Source organism: Epargyreus clarus, unplaced genomic scaffold (assembly GCF_041222505.1).
Source record: "Epargyreus clarus isolate Ecla_fem2 unplaced genomic scaffold, WU_Ecla_fem_2.2 ptg000023l, whole genome shotgun sequence".
In the NCBI taxonomy this organism is placed as follows: domain Eukaryota; kingdom Metazoa; phylum Arthropoda; class Insecta; order Lepidoptera; family Hesperiidae; genus Epargyreus; species Epargyreus clarus.
Genome location: NW_027332230.1, coordinates 16,149,610 through 16,174,551, shown reverse-complemented (window position 1 = coordinate 16,174,551; position 24,942 = coordinate 16,149,610). Strand labels below are relative to the sequence as shown.

Below are 24,942 nucleotides of genomic sequence, written 5' to 3'. Positions count from 1 at the left end.
AATTTCTTTACCTTGTATTTACGATAAAGAAAAAAGCATTTTCACGTTAATGTCAAAATTATTGTCATTCTGTCATTCTTATTGTCATTTGTCAGTGTCACTGATTGACAATCAACAAAAACGTGTGTTACGGTTACGTGTGGACTGTCTGATTTGTGAATTTTGTTATAACTATATTAATAAGAAGATTTATAGATTAATAACATACATTTTATTAACGATTTATTATTATAATATTTCTTGAGCCTTTATTCAACAAATACATTGTTATACGTTCAAAATGTCCTCGTGGAAAAAAGCTGCGAAGGCGAACCAAAAGACACATAGGGAGAGGCACCAGCCCGAGGCCAGGAAACACCTGGGCCTTCTGGAAAAGAAGAAAGACTACAAGAAGAGGGCGGACGACTACCATGAAAAGGGCGCGACACTTAAGCTGCTTCGTAAACGAACGTTAGATAAGAATCCTGATGAGTTCTACTTTCATATGATCAATTCGAGAGTTAAAGATGGGGTAAGAATTACATTAGTGTATCGACGGCACCGTTTCATACTTTTGTAGTACATAACAGTAGTTTTAGTACACTTTAGAAGTGTCCTGTGGTACGGCATCTGTAATTTACTTAAGACAAGACTTGCTATATTCGGGGTTGCTTGCAAAATTATTACATTTAGTATAATCTGTATCTATGTAAATATATTTTATGTTCTAGATGTAAAGTTTCTTTATATTACTTGGTTGTAGGATTTGGTTTGTTAACCCCTTAAAGGTGGGCAACACTATCTAAGTTGATCATCTCGGAACATTGTATTTAGGACATTGTAGTCTATTTATAGACTTACTTAGGTCTATTTATAGTCCAAACTATGATATTGACTAGCATCCTGGATTTATTAATGGCTTTATTTGACTTAACCTGTAACACCTACTTATTCAACTCATCACTATGTTGTATTAAAAAATCTTTTAACCATGCCGTTGTCACTGCATGGTACTGTAACAAATATGTAACTACATGTTCTAGGAGCACCACGAGCTGGAGAAAGAAGACGAGCACACCACAGAGCAGGTGAAGCTGATGCAGACACAGGACCTCAAGTATATCAACATGAAGCGCACCATTGAGAGCCGCAGAATTGAGAGGCTGCAGGTAATACAAACTATACATTCATGTTATAAATCTCTTCTCTGTGATTATTACCTAACACACTACTGAAGGAGATTACATGACTTTAAGTCTTCCTAATACTTTGACTCCTAAAATCCTTTAAAAGTCAAAGTCTAAGTCTAAGTTGTTTTAAATGTGAATAATGATTGTTGAATTAAAAATCTGTGATCACTTGATATATCTTAAGGCAGTTTTGAGGTTTCTATAATTATTTAAATAATATAGGAAATAAATCTAGAAATAATTTTATACATATTTATTATTTTTTATTTTGTGTGACATGTACATAGTAACTTTAGTTAAATTTTATTAATTTATTTTATTTACAGTCACAACTTCACATGACAGACGTAGCGGATGCAACACCAAACACACATGTGTTTTTTGTGGATGAGGGAGAAGAAAAAGACTTTGACTTAGCTAAGCGGTTGGACACACATCCCCTGCTCATCAACAGGAAGTCAAACAGGCCTAGAATGTCAGATTTGGATAAGATTGCACTACCAGAAATTGATGAAACGGTATGATATGAAACTAAATTCACTTTTCTTGCTTGATGCTATAAGAATGTTCTTGGTATTCATAGATTAAGGAAGTGATTAGTGAAATTGTTCATAATCATCAACCCATTATTTTCTCACTGCTGGGCACATGTCTCCTCTCAGATTGAGAAGGATTAGGCCTTATTCCACCGCGCTGGCCAAGTGTGTATTGGTAGACTTCACATATCTTTGAGATATATTTTTTTTATAAATCTCTCAGATATGCAGGTTTCCTCACAATGTTTTCCCTCACCAATTTAGCAAGTGATAATTAATTTCTAATACACACGTAATTTTAAAAAATAAGCGGTGCATGCCTGGGATTTGAACCTCGGACCCCTCGATCGAGAGGCCGAGTTTCTTAACCACCGGACTATCACTGCTGTTTATTAATCACTAATGGATTTAATTTTTACCACACTCTGGTAGTTTAGGATCAAATCCAAGTCATTTCTTATTTATTAGTTGCTGCTTTAACAGTTAATAATATTGCAGTTTGGTTAAATTGTTAAATTGCTATAATTTTTTATATTTATTTGTATACTTTAGGTAATTGATTCAACAAAGAAAATCAAAGAAAAAACATACAAAGAACTATCAAAAAGGATTGAGAGGGAAAAGCATCTAACAGTGATTCAACAGAAAATGGAATTGAAGAAACATCTACAAGATGCCAAGATAATGAAACCAAAACGCATCCAGAGAGGCACCAAAGTATCAGCTCCTGTGTACAAGTTCCAATACAATAGAAAGAAATAAAACAATTTGTAATTTGTAAGTTTTATATTTTTAATAAATAGTCGTCATGTTCACAGAGGACACAAACATGTTATTTTTAGTCAAATTATCATATAAAAATACATTATTATCTATAGTTAATCTGTAAATCACATCGCTCGGACCATGTAATGATCACACATAAGCTCTTAACTTTACACTGTATTGTCTTAAGATTATGTCATATTTTTGTTTGTTGAATCATTGGTAACTATAAAATTTCAAAATTTGTTAAATGTCATTTATAGCTTAAGTAAAAATGTGTATTAACGAATGTTAAGTTTACTTGTTTTAACTCCATGAATCTATACCAAATGAAAAGGTGTTCCAAACCATGTTATGTTCATCCTGATATTTTTCTGTAATGATTTGTTTAAAAAATAGATATGTTCTTTTCTAAATGCCACCAAACATATTTTATTATATTGCTCACATTTAATATATAAAATCATCACTTATTTGTTAATTATTCCTAATTCTCTGCAGTTACGAACTGGAGACAGATACCTAACTTGAAATGCACTAACCTAATCCGGTAACTATTAGGTAATCTATAGTCTTTGGTTCACTTACAACTAGGATCACATTCTGTTTAATATCACATTACCATAATACACACTTATGTTCGGGGTTCATGGGACTGCCGACGGGGCACTGCCAGGCTTCAGAGAATTCTTTCGAGTTACTAAGCGTGCCTATTACTCTGATTTTGTTCGGGCTGTGCACGCCTTCTACTAATTTTGATTTTAGTGCACCTACTGTGGAGTTGCCGCACCATATCTGTAATTATAATAAAAATGGAATCAATTAAGTTTGTTACAAGGTATAAATACGTATCACATGGTGTAGTTCAATTATATTATATAAGTACATCTGGAAAAAAATCTTTTAAAAATGTCATTGTTCATTGTAGGAACAAGATATCAAAGATTTGTATTAAAATGGGAGCAATTCATAAAATTTTAAATATTATCTTAGTTTGTGTTTTTAAGAGATGCAGTATGTTGATGATCATTTTGTAAAAAAATTGATTGTGGACGTTTGAACTTTTTTGTGAGGTGGGATAGGAGTGAAGTTGTACTTGTGCAGAGAGCAGGGGGAGTGTGGATTCGATTTCAAATATCCTATGCCGCGGCGTGACGTCTCTGCATAGCTAAGGTTCTCGAGAGACCCTTCCTTGTTCAGGTTATTCCTCCAGTGAGTATACTATTCATCATTGTCATTAATTGAAGGGGTGATATTTTTAAGAAGGCAGGATGGCCGGTTTTCAGTATACTCATCACTTGTGGCATGCCACGTGCCAAAAGAAAGCCGTCCACGGTGATAATTTTTAGTTGGTGTGCACTACCTGCGCGAAGCCGAGGAAGAAGAGCTGGTCGGGCTGCAGGTGCGGCAGGCCGGGCAGCGCGGCGCGGCGCGCGGCGGGGCGGCGCGCGGCGTGGCGGCGGTACGCGCGCAGCGCCGCGCGCAGCCCGCCGTTGTCCGCGATGTTCTCGCCCTGCGTGTTGAACCCGTGCACCTGCGCCGACCGCACCGTGTTATAATTATGGACGTCGAGTCGGTTGAGGGTGTCGACATTGTTATTGATGTTGTTAGTTTCCAATATTAATATAATTTTTCTCCATTTTGTTAAAAAAAAATATAAAAATATATTGAATAATGAATAAAATAAGATAGTAATAAATAAAATTAAAAATAAAATGATAAATGAAGGTGGTAGATCCCCTTGTAGTTCGACTCCGGCGGGACCACTGCCGCACCTATTTCTGCCTCATAACGGCAACGTTAAACACTGCTGTGTTCTAGTTTTCCGAGACCTTCCAGCTTAGTCCTCAGGGGTAGCGGCGCATCTGTGACCGACCTCAGATAAGAATATCTAATCCCATCTGGCGCTTATTACAGATGTCCATGGGCGACAGTAGCCACTTACCATTACATAAAAAAAAGTTACAAAAAATATTTTAATTAATACTCACAGTGTAGTTGGGCAGCTGAGGCATGTGATAGTGGCTGTACTGATCGATGATGCACTGCACCTTTCCGTGGTAGTGCTCCAGCGTAGCGGCTGACCACCATTGCTTCAAGTTACCCTCTTCGTCGTAACGTCGACCTGCAATATAAGAAAAGAGTACGTTGAAACTATTGGATACATCTGCGAAAACGGATGATTCACAAGAAATAACTTCTCGGTTTTTAGAAATTTACTTTTTATAACATACTAGTTTATGCCCGCGGCTTCGCCCGCGTTTCAAAGAAAATAATATAACATACTAACATACATAAAACTGAAAACCTTCAACTTTGCTAAAGACCATCACTTGAATAAAATTTCTTTGTATAAAATTTCATTAAAATCGGTTCAATGGTTTAGGTGGTTTAGGTGTGAAGACGAGACAACCAGACAGACAGAGTTACTTTCAGATTTATAATATTAGTAAGTTCATCTGAATTTCACAAATTTATGTTTATTACCGATGATTTAGATCATAAATATATATTATACTCACGTACAGTAGGATAATATATCTATGATTGATAAAACATTAGAAATTAACGAGATTTGTCGTATTCCGTATAAAAGTAAATACCTTGATCATCGAATCCGTGCGTGACTTCGTGTCCCATTATAGCACCAATCGATCCATAGTTAATTGCCCTAAGAATAAGAAATTCGCAGTTAATAAGAGAACTGTTTTTTTGCAGTCATAATTAATCTCAATCTAAGAATACGAATACTTACTCGATACCATTTCCATAAAATGGTGGTTGCAATATACCAGCAGGGAATGCTATGGAAAAAAGGTTGGAATTGGTTATTAAGAATAAAAATACTGAAATAATACTTATTTGTTCAATGTAGGTATAGGTACCTATACCTACATTAAATACGTTGTAAAGGACTAGACTAATGACGTCAGGACTCACATGAATTTTGAGTTCTTTGATTCAATTAGAGTCCTGACCTCTTTAAACTAAAACCCGAGCCAAATCAAGATTAATTTTGCGTACCTACATATTTACTGTAATAAACATGGCTAGGGTTTTGTTTGTAATCTAGACTTATTATTGTTACGAGTTGTAAACTAAGGTTTGTGACATCACGCATCACTCAACTTACTGACTGAGTTGAGGGTGGCAGAGTAAAAAGCGTTTACAGTTGTTGCAGTTGCTACCCATCTGAAACAAATAAATTAATGATCATGAAATGATCTCCGCGAAGTCGAGCCAAAAAAAGCGGCACGGCTGTACCATACTTTTCTCGAAGCAATTCAGGCCATTTTCACGCCCTGTTTATTATTTATTTTTAAATTTAAATAAAATTATCTAGATGCCTATCTAGCTGGGGGTTTCAGAATTTTATATAGCGTTGTATGGATTGATTTTATGTATGTTGTGCGTATGTTGCGTCATGCGGGTCCTTTGCTCAAGAGTCAAAATAGTCTTTCAGCCATCGTTACCTGTCCCTGTCGGGTTTCTCCCGCAGTGATTCGAAGGACTTCTTAACGGCCGCCCACGTCAAGTTCAAGTATGTATCGAACAGGTTCCCCTCGATTACAACCGCCTGCAACAAACAAGTATAATAATTATTATGTTCTAAACACATTTTATTACAAACGTATAGTACTATGATACATGATACGGTGTTATATTCCTATTAAGCCACTTTCTTTTGGTAGATTTCTGTTATTCAAGGTTTATATAAGCTTAACGTTGTTATAAAAACCGCATCTTAATATTTAAAACACAATAATAATGAAATGAAATTCTAATTATTGTATTCAAGAACGTGCTGATTAAAGACTTATTTGAAAAGTCAAATTTTATAATTTCAATAAATTTCGTGTCCAATCACATCTAGATTTTAGAACTAATTTTAGGGCTATGCGAAATCATCACAGATATTCGGTTTAGATGTTTCGGTCAAAGTCTATATTCGGTGGATAACTAAAACACTTTTGTATCGTACATATGTCAATAGATGGTGCTGCGTTTGTTTAAAGTTATCCAATCTTACGCTAGATGGCGTTGTACCTTTCCTGTATCACGGTAACGATATTATCGCGTAGCTTGTATAAGTACTGAGGATAACTTTGATAAACGTAGCTATGCATCTGTGACGACTTCACAGATTATTTTTGAAACGCATAAGATAGGTTTATCCAATTCTTATGCTCGAATTTGAAGGTTGACGAAAAAATCGAAGATCGATTATTGGACAATACAATCTATTCTTCGCGCCCTTCGATGGCTTCGATACTTCGATCACTAATAGGAACCGAAATTCGGGCACAGTATAGGTATCTATTAATCTATAGATTAGATTTTTTGTGAATCGGTTTATCGCACTTCGATTTGAATCGATCTTTTTCGGAAAGAATTGCCATCCCTAGGGAATGACTAGTCATTCCCTAGGTTAAATCATTTCAAGATATTCAACTAGGGATGGGAGATTAATGGAAAATAATCGATTAAATAAAAATCGATCTTCCTTTATTCAAAATTAATCGATTTGTCAAAAATCGATTTTAATTAAAATAAATCGATTTTTGCGAAAAATCCTATTACAACTTTTAAAATCATCGATCCACCTAGTCTTATCTAGTACCTAATCACCAGTTACACCTAGTCACTGTCGGATTAAACTATCTATTTGCTCCGACAAACTGAAAAACGAACTAGCTTCCTAGTCCAAAACTAAATGAATCACTACCACTAGGTACTTAGTCTTGAATTAGGTACTTAGTGCACAGATTGTACGCGTGTCGCGTACGCGAATCATAATTATGAGACTTTATGAGATTCGGTGGAACAGGTTTTTGGATCACGTATTTTTAAATACTAGGAATAGATACACCTAGTCCCAAATTTACCTAGTACAGCCCATCTCTAGTTTTGACGTTAATCAAGCACAGGGGATTTTAACTCCCCATGCATTTCAAAAATATCCTGTGAAGTCAATCACAGATGCGTTGCATTGTTGAAGACTCTCCCAGTACTTATACAAGCTACACGGTAACATCGTTAGCGTCATTCAGGAAAGTGTATAGCGCCATCTAGTTTCAAATTAAGTAAAATCATAACTGAACATTCACAGTGCCATCTGTATTCGCCTGTGACATAATTATGAACTAGATTTGTCCCGATATACAGGGTTACCGAAAATTCGATACGTTCCCTTGGAGGGGTAAAAGTAGAGCTCATTTGCAATAGAGCATTTTTTTTGCCTGAAATCGGTATTTAGAAATAAAAACACAAAAATTGGAATATCTCTAAAACAAATCCCTATCGGCTAGGATACTTAATGACAAAATCTATTGCAAATGAGCTCTACTTTTACCCCCTGCAAGGGAATGTTGTCGGATTTTCAGTAACCCTGTATATGTTACAGCCTTTGTGCTTATTTTGTGTATTTTATTATTGACGACATTAAAACTGAAACCTTAACAAATAGGCAGCTACAGTTGAAACTCACATATAAGTTGTTTTTAATGAAACTACATATTTTTTATTAGCGAACTCTATATATAAATTATTATTTGTAGTATACAATGTTATTGTGAACTATTGCGGTTATATCCAATTTCTGAAACCTTCGAGATTAAATTTGTCGAACCCCGCAAATTTCGGGATTTCCGGGATTACAAAAAAAATATATATTGCGGCATAGAACGAAAAGCACATCTTTCGCACTGTGTCAGCCATCTTGCTTTGTTAGCTGGTTTTATTAGTATATAGGTATGTGCGCATTCCCACTAGCGCTGAAATTGTGAGAACAAATTTCATTTTAGAAAAGAAATTTCAGTTTTTCAAAACAAAATATGTTACAGAAAAGTGACATCATAGTATTTTGATAGTGGGATTTTTAAGGAATAATTCGGACTATATGGAGAGTGTGTGCGTGGATGTCTATCTCATAGATAACTATAGATATGTATAGATATGTCACCGCCTTGTAATTGAGGCTTCCTCCAATTACAAGGCGGTGAGATACCTATATATATTAAATGGCCTAAACGGCTGAAAATTCTGTCAGCCATTTAATGGCTGTCATGGTGTAATTAACGCGGAACAATGACCGACATGCGCATTTAAGTGGTGCAAAAACACGAAATCAAAGAAAAAGTGCGGAGAAATATTACTTCATTCGTAAATGATCTAAAAACGACATTTTTTAATATTTTTCAAACAGGAAAATAAATGACAGTGACAATTTCAATCGTCAAAACTAGTTACATTTTGTAGTTAGGAGTGAGTAATGTTTACAAATCTATACTTTTTATTTGGTTCCTTGTAACCTTGTGTGCATGCACATGCGTACGTACGTGAGTGAGCATGTAGTGTGTGTGTGTGCGTGGGTACTCACGTGCTGGTAGTGCTGGTCGAGGCGGGGGGCGCGCAGCAGCCAGGCGGGGAAGCCCACGAAGTTGCGGATGGCGCGCAGCTTCTGCAGCGTGCGGCGCCGCGTGCTGCCGTCCATCCAGTCCAGCCGCTGCACCGCGTCCGCGAACGCGGCGCGCACGTCCTCGATCATCTCGATCGCCTGGGGAGAACGGGGAACGAGCGTTATATGAATAATAATAGTTACACGTGACCTTCGAACTAGTCGACGGTCAGATGTTAGGGCAGTAGAACAACGCTAGACACAGTCAACGTTGATCGGCAATATGAACAATATGATGGTGGAACTAGTAAATTAATAGAACATTAAAGATACCTACATGGACAATCGAAACTTCAAATACAAAATGAAAGCAGCCCAATGCCATCAAATTTATTTTATTTGTTTTATTCGGTATTATTTGTATGGAAGAACATCAAATATTAAGGTCTTCCATAATATTTAATGAAGGAAAAATATAACTCAAGATAATCTAAAACATAAACAAATATGAGTGTTTATTTGATCGTTTGCAAATTCCCCTATTTATTTGTACAAATATTAAATAGCATTTTTTATCCAATCATCAATTGTAGAAACTTAAATAAATCAATACACCACCAACCTTCTCCCTAGAGTCTTGATCGAAGTGTCGTTTCACATAAAGATAACTCAGCGCAACCCCAAAGTTTGCGTTGACCGTAGCCGTGCAACTCTTCCAGCGAGGAGTTCTTTGCTGGAGACCAAACACCGCGCGAGAGAACTCGAAGCCGAGGTCGCGGAACTTGCCCAGAGTCATCGGAGCCACCGTCGAGAACACACTCCACCAGAGGAAACGTTCTGGAAATATACGAAGACGTCTAAGGCAACAATCTATTATGATTATGAAGCCGAGGAAATCTTCTGAACTCAATCAGCCAACGGCTAATCGAAAACTTCATTTATTATCAAGCTATAACTAATCCACTGCAGATCACTGTACATTTTTATAGGGAGAAGAGTTTTTAAATCAAAATCTACCACGCTGGCCAATGACAGGTTAATAAACTTCATACGCCTTTGAAAACTGAAAAATATGTAGTTTAACCTGTTTACCTCACGTTTTATCTACTTTATCGAGAGTAATTAGACAGTTAACGAGTTAGGACGGAGACAAGAGTTACGAGCTAACCTAACCTAACCTAACCTAACCCAGCCCATTCAAACATTTCTACTTCTGTTTACTTTTTAAAATAATCTCATCATCATTATAATCTGAACGAGATTTCGTGATGTAGATAACAAAATAAAAAGAGAAAGGGGATATTCATATTGTTAATTGTATCTAGTTAATTTTATTAAGCGTTACTTTGCGGTAATCCATACTATTAAGTTAAGATTAAAACTACTTCGCAACAATCCGCTACAAATATGTATGATGGTATATATTTTTTCATGGTTCATGTTACCGATAATGACGGGCTTGGTCTCTGCGAGCAAGACGGCCAGCTTCTGCAGGTAGGGCAGGTCCATCACGATGATGCGGTCGGTGTGCGGGTGCAACATCACGTTCGTATCCGCGAACGTCAACTTCATGTATTTATCCCAGTCGTGCTAGGGAAGACCATGAAATTGATTCAGATGAACAGGATAAATAAAAATACAAGATAAATAATAATACAGATAGTAATAACAATATTACCACAAATAAAATTAATAAGACAAAATGGACGTAAATAATTAAATAAATATTAACAGTTTAGCGACAGACTTAAATCTGTGAAAAACTGCTGAAATCAAAATGAACGATGAAAGCGACAAAACAAAAAAATCCAAATTTGGAATCGACTACAAAAACAATAATTAAAATTCGATGAAATAATAACTTTTTCCAAATATTTCCAACTCCGGTTATGATTCATGAGCCAAACTGGATGGTTGTTTTTATCATGTATTTGTACCTCTTTCCAAAGCGCAGGTCCTCCTGCCGAACCCTGTACGAATTGGGTCACGCTGACTTCATGGAATAAATGAGTCCCGCTCCTTCTTACTTCAACTGGAGTCATAATCTGAAATTTAAAATCGTATTGATTAAAACATATTATTAAGCAGATAAGTATTAGAAATTCTATTACTTAGTAAAAATATTTAAAGGTGGTAGAAAGTTCTAAGGTTTGACTCAGGCGGCACCAGCACCACACCTATTTTTGCCTAATAGTAGCAGTAACGCTGCTGTGTGCTCATTTGAAGGGGAGGTACGGTAAGGAAGACTAATAAAGAAAAAACTTGAATGCGAAAGAGAGCTTCCAGTCGAAAACTATATAACTCCTTAACGTCTTTTCGTTTTTATGTTCTTACATCAATAAGGGCAAAACGTTCTTCGACTTCGTATTTATGTCCTTACACCAATTACGGTAAAACGTTCTTTGTACCTTAGCGAGGCTCTTGCTGAAGCTGATGATGTCCGCCGCGAACTGTTCAGCGTCAGTCTCATTATCTGCTATGGAGATGACGTCGGTGATGTAGCGCTCGTACTGCTGCAGCTCGTGCGCGAACTGCTCCGGCTGCAGTAGATACCGCTCGCTGAAACCCGGGGTCACTTGCTCGATCTACAGAAACGATGAAGAAAATAAGGGTTTTAATTTTTAATCAAAAAGTTAACAATAGTATGGACTCGAAATCGTAGTGTACAAGAGAGTATTTTTTTAAATGGAGAAGACAGGATACAGATAATAGGTAGAATAGAAGAATATGGACTTTAAATCGTAGTGTAAAAGTAAAAAAGAGTAAAAGCCTTAAATGAAGATCAACGTTGAAAAGCTGGAACCGTAAGAATTGTATCGCATCTCGTTTTAGTTGGAGTTTACAGGTTACGAATATTAAAAGATATAAGCATTATTTATAAAAATATTACATTGGTATAACATATGGATTTTTACGTTGTTTTAAAGTTTGATTTGATGTACCTAGTAAGTACTAATGAATTCATATTTCAGAATGAAATTCGGAATCGTGACAAGACGGTGTTCATTATCATATAGATGCACCAGCGCGCACGAGGTCATGCATTGTTATGAAATGTACAATTCACAAACAGTTTAGGCCACTTTTGATACCCATCTCACATAATGTAAAACACAATTCACATGTAGTAACGGTATGACTTTTTTATAACATAGGAGTAGTAGAGAAGCAAGCAGTCCACATGATGTTAAGTGAGTACTGGCTACTGCCGCTCATGAACATCTGTAATGAACCCCCTAATAATCGTAAGTAAAATAATGTATTGAACTGAATATATTGTATTGTAACGCATCTCAAAGTCGGTGCAAGAACTACGTAGCTGATGTACGAGTACCTTATCAGTACCTGCATCAGTACCCTTAGTATGAGATTTTAATTTTCACAAAAATGACTGTTTTTGTATTTGTTTACCTATTTGGCCATACATTTCCAATCAGCGCTCCCAGCGGACTGAATCAGAACTGATTGGGAATGTATGGGAAATACATGTGCAAGTACAGTGCAATCTCCTACAAATCCTACGAAACTCAAAACCATCTAATCTACGTCGAGCCTAGTCTACGTCTAGTTAAAGTATCCACATACAACAATCCTGTTCCTGCTGGTGTTCCGGACGTCCTCGGCGACCTGCACGCTGACCAGCACGTTGAGGCCGACGAGCCGCCGCCCGCGCCCCGCCACCTCCTCCCACGAGAAGTTGGCGCTGGCGTTGTTAGGCGGCAGCGGCGGGAGACCCAACTTCTGCAGTAGTTTTTGAATCGGCTTTATGCCACCTTGCTCTAGTTTTTCTGCGGGAGAGATTACGAAATTTCACAGTACTCAAATTCAACTGTTTGTACTTCCAGCAGGTATATTTTTTGCTTTTTATAAAAGTGTAGTGTTGTACCTGTCTATAATTGTTAAAACGGGTAGGGGCTCATTACAAGCTATTTAGATATAATTTCTATTTAATTGGCACATAGTTCATGACAGCTGTTATGGACGGCGGTGATCACATATTATGAATAATAATTTTATTACCTACATTACTCGTGACGAAAATCTAGCCGCACCATCTAAATAAATATGTCTTTCCTGGTTGAAAAAAATAGAGCACCTTTATCAGAAACCTGATCTCATCATCTAGACTAGTGGTTGAATAAATTAAGGAAATTTTATGTCCAGCAGTTTTTTAAGTATGCCTGCAATTGATATAATAATGATTTCTGCTTAAACGTCTGCTTTTCCTGTTCAATATTTCCTCAATTATCCTTCAAGTAACAAAGTTATAACTGTTATCAGATTACAGCACAGTAACTGAACCAACCAGTATCGATACAAGTGCGATATAGCGCCTTCGCCTTCAGTACGCTTTTGGGTAGATCCTCTTCATCTTTTGCCTCCAGCAGTTCCCGCAGGTCCGCCACCAGCCGCTCGCGGAGTTGCGCGAGCTGGTCCCAAGAGGTTGACCACTCTGGCACTGGGTTCTTCTTGATCCAACCCCCACACGCGAACTCGTAGAAGTCTTGGCACGGGTCTACGTCCTTGTTCAGTGCTGCGAGGATTCTTGAAGCTGTGGATAAAAAAAAGATGTAGGCTTATGATTCCCTGTTGCATGTGCCATGGACACAAAAACACAAGTACACAAACTCTCAGACGTAGATTTACAGTCAGCGCAAATATCATAGGAAAAATTAGGGGACAAGTTTAAGTATTTAAATTTAAATCAAAACCATTTATTTCACGGAAATTATGTGACCCACTATTCAATCAATCTATGATTATGATCTATATGATGGTACACTATCCTACAACTCAGTTGATAATCATGTAATTAAAAAAAAACAACTAATAGCGTAGCCTAAATGATAGGTACCTAAACTTGACATGACAGTCTAATTATGTTTAACATAATAAGACTGTAAACAACCGATGTGGTTTACAAAAACCCTTTAATACCTAACTTCCTGGCTTTGTATCTTAGAATTTAAATTTGATAATTCTTATACCTACGTTTCTACGAAATACACGGTTCATAGCTACGACAACAATACAAACTTCCGTCTGCTATGTTAATCCTTATACCACTTTACTAATAGCACTAATTAATGAAACTGTTTATCTCTATCAAATATTTCAATTAGATACATTAAGTATGATATTAACTACATTGAAGGTGTTAGATGACTGTTGTAGCGGCACCGTCGCACCTATTTCAACCGTATAACAGCATTGTTAAGGTATCATGAGCGTAGACCTGGCTTTGATAAAGGGGTAAGGGTTGTAAGGCTATTTAATTTTAGTAGCCAATTTAATTCCAGGGGTAATTTCAAGTCAATTTGCCATTTCTTATACAATTAGGTCAAAGAAAACTAAAGGTTCAAAATTTTCCCTACACCTACTAAGGTTTTGGAGGATCCGCACCCTTTTGCCTCCTATATACGTAGTAGGTACTGTACCTACTCTTCTTTTGTACGAAATAATTTATAAAGTAAAACGCGGCTGAATAACTACGCTATTGATCGGCAGTGACTAGTTATTACTATCATGCCATCAGGTCAACTGCATACTCGTTTACATATTTAATAACGATTAAAAACAAAAAACATAATCGCTAAAGAACCATTAACATAACATTTATACAATCCACGTGTTGAAAATTAAAGTGCGCCTTTTTATAATAACAGAATGCCGATGTATTACGCATATAATATAATTGTAAACAATATAATTATTATATGCAAGTGTAACGTCAAAAATGGCGCAGTTCACCTAATAATGGGGACACGTGGAATAAATATAAATAATAGATAGATAATCTGAGTGCCTGTAATGGTAAACCAATTTTCCTCCGCCAAGCAATGCTTGGTGGTTGTTGCATCATATTATTTGTCACATAACCTACTTTTAATACGTATTTAATAATAAGTCTTATATCCTCACTACTATAATAATAATTGGCCCTCCATAAGAAGTTATTCTAAATTTTTCAATATCATCTATGTGATTTCATTTGTCATTTCACCTATGATTTCTATATTCATTTATTTATTTAATTTGTATAATGCTTATCAGTATGACACATTATTTAAATAACTAGGCTAAATAACGCACGCCAAATAAATTAATTTACACATACAGCTGACCCATTAGGAATTGTTGTAGTGGAAGCAATGGATTTACTTAAAGATAAGTTAAATATAGAAATAATTTTGTACATTAATGTTCTACCACAGGTGGAGTACATGCTCGTTTCCAACATCAATATTATACATAAATTAATTTGGTCTCTCGATGAAATCATGATATCTGCGAACCTCACTTAAAATTAGTGTCGAACCTCTGAGCAAAGCGTACTTTTAGAAGTGAAACAAAGGCACTCAGACAGCCTTCATTTGTACTATACTACGTCTTATATGTGAACAGTCGCAATACCATCTCATAACAAATTAAATGCGCGCCACGTGGCAGCACTGTTAGGGTCTAATGCGCCACCCTTTTTGTTCTACAGTCTACATGCGCACTGCAGCCATTAAATATACATAATCGTTTAACATGAGCAATGTTTACATTAATGTTAATTAAGTAAGTGTATAATATTGTTTGTTTAACTGATAATTAAAATATATTTTATTACGATTAAGTATATGAAAAGTTCGTACGTGAAAATTACGTTATGTAGATAATATTTAATTGCCTACCTACTTTAATTTCAATGGTATTCCTTATCGTCATATATATTATGTACCTACTTGACTTTTACATGTGTAAAATAATATAAATTTAATTTACGAGTACTTATGTTATTATTTCAGTAGTAAAAAAATTGATTACTTTCATTACGAGAGAAGTTTTAAATTACAATCAGTAACGCCTGGCAATATTGTAATATCAAAATTTACGCAACATTCAATTAAGAATTTAAGTTTAAATAACTGTTTGTGTTTCAATAAGGGAATTAATAAAAAAACAAATGTAACTGACACTAGGATCTTAAGTACTGTAGCATTATTTTTTTATGTACCTACTGCTACAAACAAAAAATATCGATCCTTTTAACTATTTGTTTAAGACTATATTTAGACTATATATTTTTTTTTATAATAACTAAATAGTTATCATAAAAAAATAAGCAATTTAATTTACATAACCATAATTTGAGAAGCAAAAGCGTTTATCTGTGAAAGCTGCCCAGCGTCGCGATTCTATGACTTCTCTATCATCAGACTATCTCAACGATAAATAACATTGCATTGTTCCCGTATTTTTATAATAATGTGTAATTTTCAGTCAACAGTAGTAAAACACAATAATAGCTGTAATGTCATTTCTTTGTATACGGAAATTTTCTTATAATCCATGTAGTTTATTAAGCAATTACTCTTGTTAACAATCTTTTATGAGAGATTGAGAACCGATTTTCCTAAGGCAATTAGTTTTTACGGCGGTAGATTTGTGTATATAGCTTAGTGAAAGTACTGATTAATGTCTTTATTTATGTAATTATGTGTCGTAAATAATTAATTGCATTATATAAGTCAGTAGATGTGTTTAGTGATATAGCAGATAACGGTGGAATTATAGTGGTATTATCTGTTACAATATCAAGAATTTACGTAAAACGTTACGTTTTATTGATTGCTTGGGAAGTAGTGTGAGGACACAGTTGCCGCATGCGCATAGCATAGATAAGTAATCTATGGCGCATAGACGCAGTCTTTTTTAGATATAAACATTAAAAAAGTAAAAAGGAGGGGTTTTTTTTAAGACAAAGAAACTCTAGACTAATATGATCCATCATAATTAATAAAGCTGTACAAAATCTCGTCTATTGTGGATCGTAGTATGTGTCGTCGAACTTAGAAAAAATGCGATTGTAAATATAATTTAAGATCATATTGTAAGATTTTGTTCCTTCACGGAATCCACCAAGGTACCCAGTCATTAGTGTGCAATTTCCCACGTTATCTTCTTTTTTATTGATTTATATATATGTTATAGTCAAAGTCCGATACACAGTCTCTTCGCGGAAGGACTGGTTTATCCTAGGTTTGGCCAAAGCCATCAGGCAATCCCCGAAATACATTTCAATTTCGCCCTTTGCCTGAAGTATTTTTAGTCAAACCCAGGAGCTCCTAACTTTTCAGTCATACGTCGAAAGTAAATTATTCTGTTTCGGTTTTGGCCTAGTCAATCCTAGAAGCGACTGCAAAACTCGGTCAAACGTTGATCTGAACATGTTTAAACAGGTTCATAATGTCTCTCGCGGTGTTCCGACCGATTGTTTTGTCATTTCAAGTTCGTTCATTGGGCGTGCGGGCGTGTAATTGTGTAAAATTGAAGATGAGTGAGGTTAGGTTAGGTTAGGTTAGGTTAGGTTAGGTATTTTTAAATTATTAAAACAATAAACATCAAAATTTTGAAAATGTTATTTTTTTATACCTAATCTTACAAACTAACCTCCGTATATTCCAAAGCATTTATTTTATACTTTATTGCACATCGTACAAAAGGTGGGCCTAATGCCACACGGCATTCTCTCAAAGCATCTCAAATATAAAAGTGAAAATCACGTAAGCTGACCAATCAGGTGTCAGAACTGGCAGAGTTAAGCGGTTCTTAAGACTTGAAAGCTGCTTAAATGATAAAATGCTTCCAAATATACGAAGATAAGACACTTCATACCTATATCGGAGTTTGACTCGTCAAACCCCGATTTAATAAAATTGTGTTTTGACGTTTGCCTGACCAAATTAGTCTCTCCCAGGTTTGACGAAAATTGTTTAGTCAAAGGCCGAAAATTTACATTTGTTTGGGCTTTGACTAAGTCATTCAGTCTGACCTGAGGATTGACCAGTCCAACCTAGGAGCGCCGGAGCTTCGGAGTTTGCCTATAACATATACACTTTGATTACATTTAACAGACTTAGGTGATTTAGAATTACAGCTATGTCCACAGCACTTCGGCTTGAAGAGCTGTTGATTTTACATTCCACATAAATATATAAAATATTTCCAGCGATTACTGATGTAAATACAATTATACTAATGATGGAAGATGGATCGCATGAAGATATCCGGGGTTGCAATTCTGATTTAATAAGTGGCGGGTTAAATGCCCTATTTACATATCTATGTTATTTAATTATGGGAAAGATTGATGGGTATGCAGATTGCTAATTGCATATGTTTACTTGTTTTTATAATATTTACAACAATTTCAAATGCAAATGTAAGTATTACTGCATTTTTAATAATTTATGTAATTTATTAGCGATTAACATATAAATGAAAGAATATTTGCAAATATTGTCTAGTAGGTACTTATTAAGTACAATTAACTTTATAAGAAGTTACGAGTATGAAGGTAAAAAATATTTTTGACATTTGATATTGAACTTGCAAACGCACATGTCTGTCTATTTATTCCGGCTCATATCGGAAAGCAACTCTCACTGGCAGTTACCTGGTGTCATAAGGAGTATCCAAGGCTAAATTTGATTTGGAATAATTAAATACCATGAAATCTTCCCATTATAAGATTACACTTTTGAACGAGGATGAAACCGCGGGGTACAGCTTAAGACAAAGTACCCAGTAGTAAACTTACCAGTTCCAACACACTCCTCACTGATACAGGGCTTGAGCGCCGTGTGCTCGGTGAGGACCAGCACGGTGGTGTACACGGCCAGCGCTATCAGGGAGATGCCGAGCGCGCCGATCAGCACCGAAGAGCACCGGACTGTTCGTTCCCTGCAAGAAATGATAACTTTTAATCATAACGTATCGGGCGGTCGACATGTGACCGTTACGCAAAAAGGAATAAGTAGATTCATCATCATCATCTTCAATCCATTACTATCCCACTGCTGGGCACGGGTCTCCTCTCAGAATGAGAAGGATTAGGCCATAGTTCACCGCGCTGGCATGTGGCCAGCGCGGTGGACTATGGCGTATTGGTAGACTTCACATACCTTTGAGATTTTTTTTTATAAATCTCTCAGGTATACAGGTTTCCTCATGATGTTTTCCTTTACCGTTTTAGCAAGTGATAATTAATTTTCTAATACGCACATCATTTCGAAAAATCAGAGGTGCGTGCCTGGGTTTGAACCTCGGATCCCTCGATCGAGAGACCGAGTTTCTTAACCACTAGGCTATCACTGCCTTAAGTAGATTATTTTATCGATAAACCCGTATTATTAACGTAGCTCCCAAATAAATAAATAACATTCGTTGACAAACAAAAGAGAAAAACGCACTCAACGGTTTACTTTTGCAAAGTAGTCAAAATTCGGCCGTAATCATAAGTTTTTTTTTAATATTTTTCAATTGATCGTCACTATAGACTCTATTTGCTTATTATTGGTCACTAAGTATTCTCTTATTGGGTTTTAATTATTGTTTGTTAACGGCCAAGTAATTGCATATTTTTTGTTGTTAAGAAGAAAAATAAGTAAAGCAAAGAAATACAACCTGTTTATTTAATAAAAATATTCTGTTTTTGTAATAATAGTTACTTTTAGAACTGCAAAAGGTCAATAGTGAAATCACCAATACTTTATTTTTGTATCGTTTTTGAATAACCTTAGGAGTATATATAAAAATCATACTTAAATTTAGTATTCTGTAGGTATGTCATCAATATATTGTCTAAGTACATAAGATTAAATATTTTTAATACTTCTCGTTTGCTATAGTTGAACTTTTTGCCTTATAATGTGCGAAGCAACAGTTCTTTTCTACATAGATGGATTTATAAAATCTATCAACTTATCTATACCTCAAGGTACCTTCTATAGTCATCTATTATATTACCAGTAATAGAAGCACCCATAAATCAGCGTCTTCAATAACTATTGTTTCACTTATCATCTGACTCCCACGAATTTAATATACTGCATTTTCGTTTCCTGTCATATGATTGTCAGCAATTACAACATGTCACTCATCCTATAAGCAGTTTCCGGCGCAAAAACCGTGCACCGAAGCACCGATGCCTTGTGCCAGGTTTCTCTCGTCACGTACCGACCATGTAAACTGTGGTGCAGGTCCTAATTGGATGATATTTTATCTTATTACTAGCCAAACTCGGCTCAGTCTGATATTGCCCGTGGGAACTTCGAAATAAAAAGTACCGACTATAAAAACTTATACGACTTGGAAGAATCTGTTAATACTTGAAATTTATTCACTTGAGATCCATTGTCTAGTTTTCGACTTTACATAAGTACATCAATAATTATACGGAAGGAGATTTTTATGTATAATAATATTTATTCCCGGTACCTTAAGGCTCTTTAAAACCAGTAAAACAATTTGCAACTTAAACTACTTCTAGTGTTTGTAAAACACAAAGGCGATTATAAAGTTTCATCACGTTCCAAATAGACATGTTTTATACTCAATGAAATTAACATATCTAGTCGTGTGTTTTTAAAGTCTTCTGCGTGTTTTATCTCACCTATTAAATCTATCTATGTACGTAAATATTTATGTTATTAAACATTTTATTTTTCAACCACATGTGACAATTTGCAATGTGGCCTCGATGACGTAATCCTTCTTCCCGTGAACGTCGCAGAATTTGACTAAGGAATAAATCCAGGAGGTGGGCAACAGATTTTATCTAGAAAGCTGTATTTCTTCCGTCTGTTTTTATCAGGTACAGACAAGAGTTGTGTTACAGTAAGTGTCCTTTTATGCGTATGTCCAGCAGGACTTCTAAAGGATGAATCAATAAGCACTCACAATAAAATACAGTATTAATATTTCTAGAGATTTACGAGAGTACAACTTTCAAACTCAACCGTTAAAATTTATCAACAGAATTTTTAAATTACTTGAAACATGACATTTAGTCGTTTTGATAAAAATAAACCAAAATAATATTTTTTTTCTAAGTTCACAGCATAAGTAGCGTCTCCTATCCCCGTACTTCCGCGCCGCCCGTGGCGGAATAACTTGCAAGCAGCAATTGTCTGTAAGTAAATTCACTTTCCTATGGGTTGTTAGCTCAGATTATGTCTACTAGCGACGTAGCTACATTACCCCATAAACGATTCCGGTTTTGCGTCAGCGGGAATAATAAATACCTAGTTATCTATCATCAAATATGGTCAGGTTCCTTCAGATGATTGTGTCTACCGTTTACACCAATAACTGATACGGTTATATAAACATTTTTTTTTGTGCTGATGATAGTAATTTGAAGTTCTCTGGCTTTTGACACGGTTAAGCTGAGTCACCTATTAATGTCAACAAAAGATTCGTCGTTATTGTATTAGTCGTATTTTCTTCTCAATAATACGAATAAGTAGGTATCTAAACCACTATCGTTAATAACAACTCCGCACGCAAAAATTAACATTATAATGCAATAAATAATTCATTCGTTTCATTTACCTGCTTTATTTTTCAAAACCCACGAATATTAAAATAGATAATGATTCGATGATTAATTTCATTTTGCCTCATTTATCTTGTTTGAAAACCCATTATTTAGGACTTATGAGTTCATCGGTTCAATGAGCGAGAACACGAAAAACCGCAGGATTCCAAAAACAACTTTTGGCACAGATTCGTATCGGTCTGAAGTTCGGACTAACGGTGAGTGGAGCTTTCTGTCCGCTTTGCATTCTGCCCGCGGCGCTAACACGCGACTAGAATATCGTTAAAATGTGATTCACAACTGCTTTTTGCCTAATTAGGTAGTGTTTGTTATTTTCCATTGATACGTTCAATAGAGTAAAAGAACTGCAAAAAATATGGAAGTGATATATGGATGGATGCATGAACTATTTCTTGCCATACCATTAGATGGATTGCGAATTATTTGCTCTTTAAATTAATAATCACACGCCAATATAATATTTAGTTGCACGTAGTTTTACCAAGTTTAGAGTAAATTCAATTAACAAAATATTGTATGAAAACCCAATGTATGATCTAGTAACATAGAGCAAAAAATCTAGTTTATAGAAAGTCTCACTTTTGATAAGACTGATCTGACTGGTCTGAATATGTCTTCTAATTAGGTTTCTCGTCCATCACACTATTTAAACTAGAATATAAACGCATAGTCAATACAAACTCAGCTCAATACAACCTATAGATGTATTGGTTCAATTGGTTGACACAGAAAGCCATTTCGGTACCATCTTTGATTCGTCCAACAATAGTACAGTTTGCATAACGCAGCCACAATGGCGAGACGAATAATCGAATGTGCTGTTGATAAATGTGCATAACGCTTTCTATTCTGCTTTATTATACTCTATAGTAGTATACTACTCTATAGTAAGCCCTTATGTTGTAAAACCGATTTCAAACACATGAAAATTATGTATGTACCTTTGTATGTAGATATGTAGGTACGCAAAAATATAATTTTCATGATTCATCGCTTGATATTCATTGGTCACTTTTACAATTGAGCGATTCCTTGACCAAAAACCTCGATGGTACCCTAATACCATACCATTCAATTATTACAACCAAGATCAACGGCTTAACGTATTTTGTAGAAATATGAAAGTGCGCATATTTAGTCACTAGAAGGTACTCTTATTTATTTCTCCATACTACGACCGGCATTGCTTAACTTGGAGATCTGTTACAATCCAGCTACGACAATAGAAATATAGGAAGACATAAATTTATTAATCTGAATAATTTATATGAATCTCTGTTCCATAAATAGGCGCTCAACTTTTAGCAGAGAGATCATTTGGCGTTATATGCGCAAAAACATGTAATTTAAATAGAATCTATGCAAAATATCTAACATGCATGTTGGTTATCGTCAAATCTATGACACATTCGACAAGGTTAGATCGCAATCGTTCCCCGAACCAAGTGCGCAACAACAAAAGCCCCAAACTTACCACTTTAGAGATGCAGTATGCAATGATGTCATATAACTATACTAGATAGAGATACGGTTTCGCCCATATATATAAAATTTCTCTTTCCCCAATCCTTCCCCAATCGAATGTAGCTTTCCCCAATCTTCCACTATCGTTACTCCCAAGGGCTCCGCACAATCCCAATATTATAATCCCAAAATTCATTTACATTAACCTCCCGTTTATATATTAGCTTGAAATATCTGTTGTACAGAGTTTATTACAGAGAGATCAAGCTACTTATATCTATTGTTCCAAATTACTGGTTAACCTACAAATTTACCAAACAAAAATATTTATTTAAATTCTTCTGATATTTCTGGAAATTAGCGCATTCAAATAAACAAACAATCTCTTAAAAGTTACAATATTGCTATACTAAAATAATATATGTAATTCTACAGGAAGATGCTTGAGGTTATTGGCCGTTGCCAAAATCGCCCATTCCCTTCATACATAACAAGTTTTGCTGAACCGGTCCTGGTTGTTGAACCATAAAGTTTTCATTATCGAAGCTCGCATTTTTCATTAAAATAATTATGCAAGCATTTCTGGACGAGCGAGAATGTATCGCCCACAACATCTGACATTGATTTAGGTAGCATATGATTAAACGGATTAGCATAAGATGTTAAGCGATAACTCCAAAGATTTCAGCGATACACTATTTTTTGCAAAGCTTTGTATGCAAAGAAGATGGCAGCGGGATGGAATGCGGGTGCGTTGACTTGTAAACAAAACTGCTGGGCATAATATGATTTTTATTGAGCTTAGACTTTGGTGAAATTGTCATTTGAATTCGAGATATTTAATTTTGGTATACTCAAAGACGTTTTTACATTAATTATGATGGAGCAGTGGTTAATAAGTTTTGACAGCATTTTATATGGTCCTCCTGATTTAGTTCCTGCTAAGTTATTTCCAGTTATTGTTACTTTAATCGACCTAAAGTTCCTCGGTTCTTCAGTCCCTTTTAGAACGAATCAGAAATACGTCTACAAAAATTATATGTCGGTAATTTGTATTTTAAATAATTACAATACAATTTTAAAAAACAAAAGGTCGCTAAACTAATCCTCTCGTTCTCGTGTGACGGTATGCAGATTACAAGCATATTAAATTATCACTCATATTTTTCGCCTAAAGTATAAAAAAACGACACAACAATACGACATTGATCGAGAAGATCCTCGCAGGTTCATTGCCGCAGCGGAAATCGGTCGAACGCAATTAACGCGGCGCACGTCCGCGGCTTTCCACTGCACGTGGTACAAGTTATAGGCGTATGTTCAATTTATATTGGTTAATTGATTTTGTACATCAGATATTGAATTTTCTTTCCGTTTCATTACTTTCTTAAAATATTCACTGCTTAAAATGAATAAAATGTTAACAAAATCAACAAGACTTTGATGTTATTTTTTTAAAGTTGTTCAATTTAATTGCAACATTTAGTTGAGGAAAATAGCAATTTTTACTTTTCTTGCATCTTCGACAATACAATATTTTCATTAAAAATAAATCCTTTATTAATAAAATCGCAGAAAAAAGCCTTCCAAGTTTCAAACACAACTACAACAACGAGTTCTTATAATAGAACTTACTACAAAATTAATTAGTAATACTTATTACAAAATTCATTACAAACAAATAAAATATTTTTCTATTCCAAAATAGCTGTGTTTTTATGAAAATTGATTTAGATATTTAATTCTTTAACGTTCACTTGATATTCGAAATAAGAAAAATACAAAAAGTACAGTTCCAGCAAGCAAGCTCTGTATAAATTATATATTATGTATAGTTATAATTTGTAATGCCAGGCCCCGTAATCACGCACTTCCATAAAAATCCAATATTTAACGTGTAAAGGTCAACTCGCGGTTCACTCGTCACTTGGCCGTATTAGCTCACGTCTCCGCTTTATGGAGCAATGTAATCGCCCCCCAATAAGGACGTCACTTTCCCTGTTAATTAGCGTTTGTTCTGGTTCTGAACTTTCGCATTACATGCTTCGTTACCGTTCATATTATTATGTAACATAGTGCTCAATATAGCTTTCGTATTTTTTTAGCAAAAGTGTGGAACATTTTTAGATACTTACGTGATTTTCATACACACTTATTGTTGTAATAGAAAAATATACGCTATAAAAAGGCGCAAAACAATTGTTATATTTAAGGTCCTAA

At 35.3% G+C, this 24,942-nt stretch overlaps 2 protein-coding genes across 2 annotated transcripts in view; one reads left to right on the top strand and one right to left on the bottom strand.

The window, feature by feature from the left end:
* Window positions 1-96: 96 nt before the first annotated feature.
* On the top strand, window positions 97-2,486 carry LOC140751842 (probable U3 small nucleolar RNA-associated protein 11). The gene is made up of 4 exons (XM_073085918.1): window positions 97-511; window positions 1,023-1,148; window positions 1,496-1,687; window positions 2,258-2,486. Exons 1-4 carry the CDS (start codon window positions 281-283, stop codon window positions 2,465-2,467), a joined length of 759 nt encoding a protein of 252 aa, XP_072942019.1. The 5' UTR covers window positions 97-280; the 3' UTR covers window positions 2,468-2,486.
* Window positions 2,473-24,942, bottom strand: part of LOC140751841 (endothelin-converting enzyme 1) — a 47,191-nt gene continuing 24,721 nt past the window's right edge. The window contains exons 3-17 of the mRNA XM_073085917.1: window positions 18,457-18,599; window positions 13,174-13,419; window positions 12,453-12,655; window positions 11,276-11,452; window positions 10,805-10,912; window positions 10,313-10,457; window positions 9,490-9,704; window positions 8,850-9,026; window positions 5,944-6,047; window positions 5,604-5,662; window positions 5,226-5,274; window positions 5,074-5,141; window positions 4,462-4,595; window positions 3,834-4,004; window positions 2,473-3,265 (exon numbers count right to left, since the gene is read on the bottom strand). Of these exons, the coding sequence (XP_072942018.1) occupies window positions 3,089-3,265; window positions 3,834-4,004; window positions 4,462-4,595; window positions 5,074-5,141; window positions 5,226-5,274; window positions 5,604-5,662; window positions 5,944-6,047; window positions 8,850-9,026; window positions 9,490-9,704; window positions 10,313-10,457; window positions 10,805-10,912; window positions 11,276-11,452; window positions 12,453-12,655; window positions 13,174-13,419; window positions 18,457-18,599 (2,176 nt within the window). The 3' untranslated portion in view covers window positions 2,473-3,088. The remainder of the gene's footprint in view (window positions 3,266-3,833; window positions 4,005-4,461; window positions 4,596-5,073; window positions 5,142-5,225; window positions 5,275-5,603; window positions 5,663-5,943; window positions 6,048-8,849; window positions 9,027-9,489; window positions 9,705-10,312; window positions 10,458-10,804; window positions 10,913-11,275; window positions 11,453-12,452; window positions 12,656-13,173; window positions 13,420-18,456; window positions 18,600-24,942) is intronic.

Excerpts from the sequence above, each read along its gene's own strand:
- LOC140751842 (XM_073085918.1), top strand. The coding sequence starts at position 281 with ATGTCCTCGTGGAAAAAAGCTGCGAAGGCGAACCAAAAGACACATAGG. Across the intron at positions 1,149-1,495 it reads GCAGAATTGAGAGGCTGCAG|TCACAACTTCACATGACAGA; the intron begins GTAATACAAACT and ends TTTTATTTACAG. Across the intron at positions 1,688-2,257 it reads TACCAGAAATTGATGAAACG|GTAATTGATTCAACAAAGAA; the intron begins GTATGATATGAA and ends TGTATACTTTAG.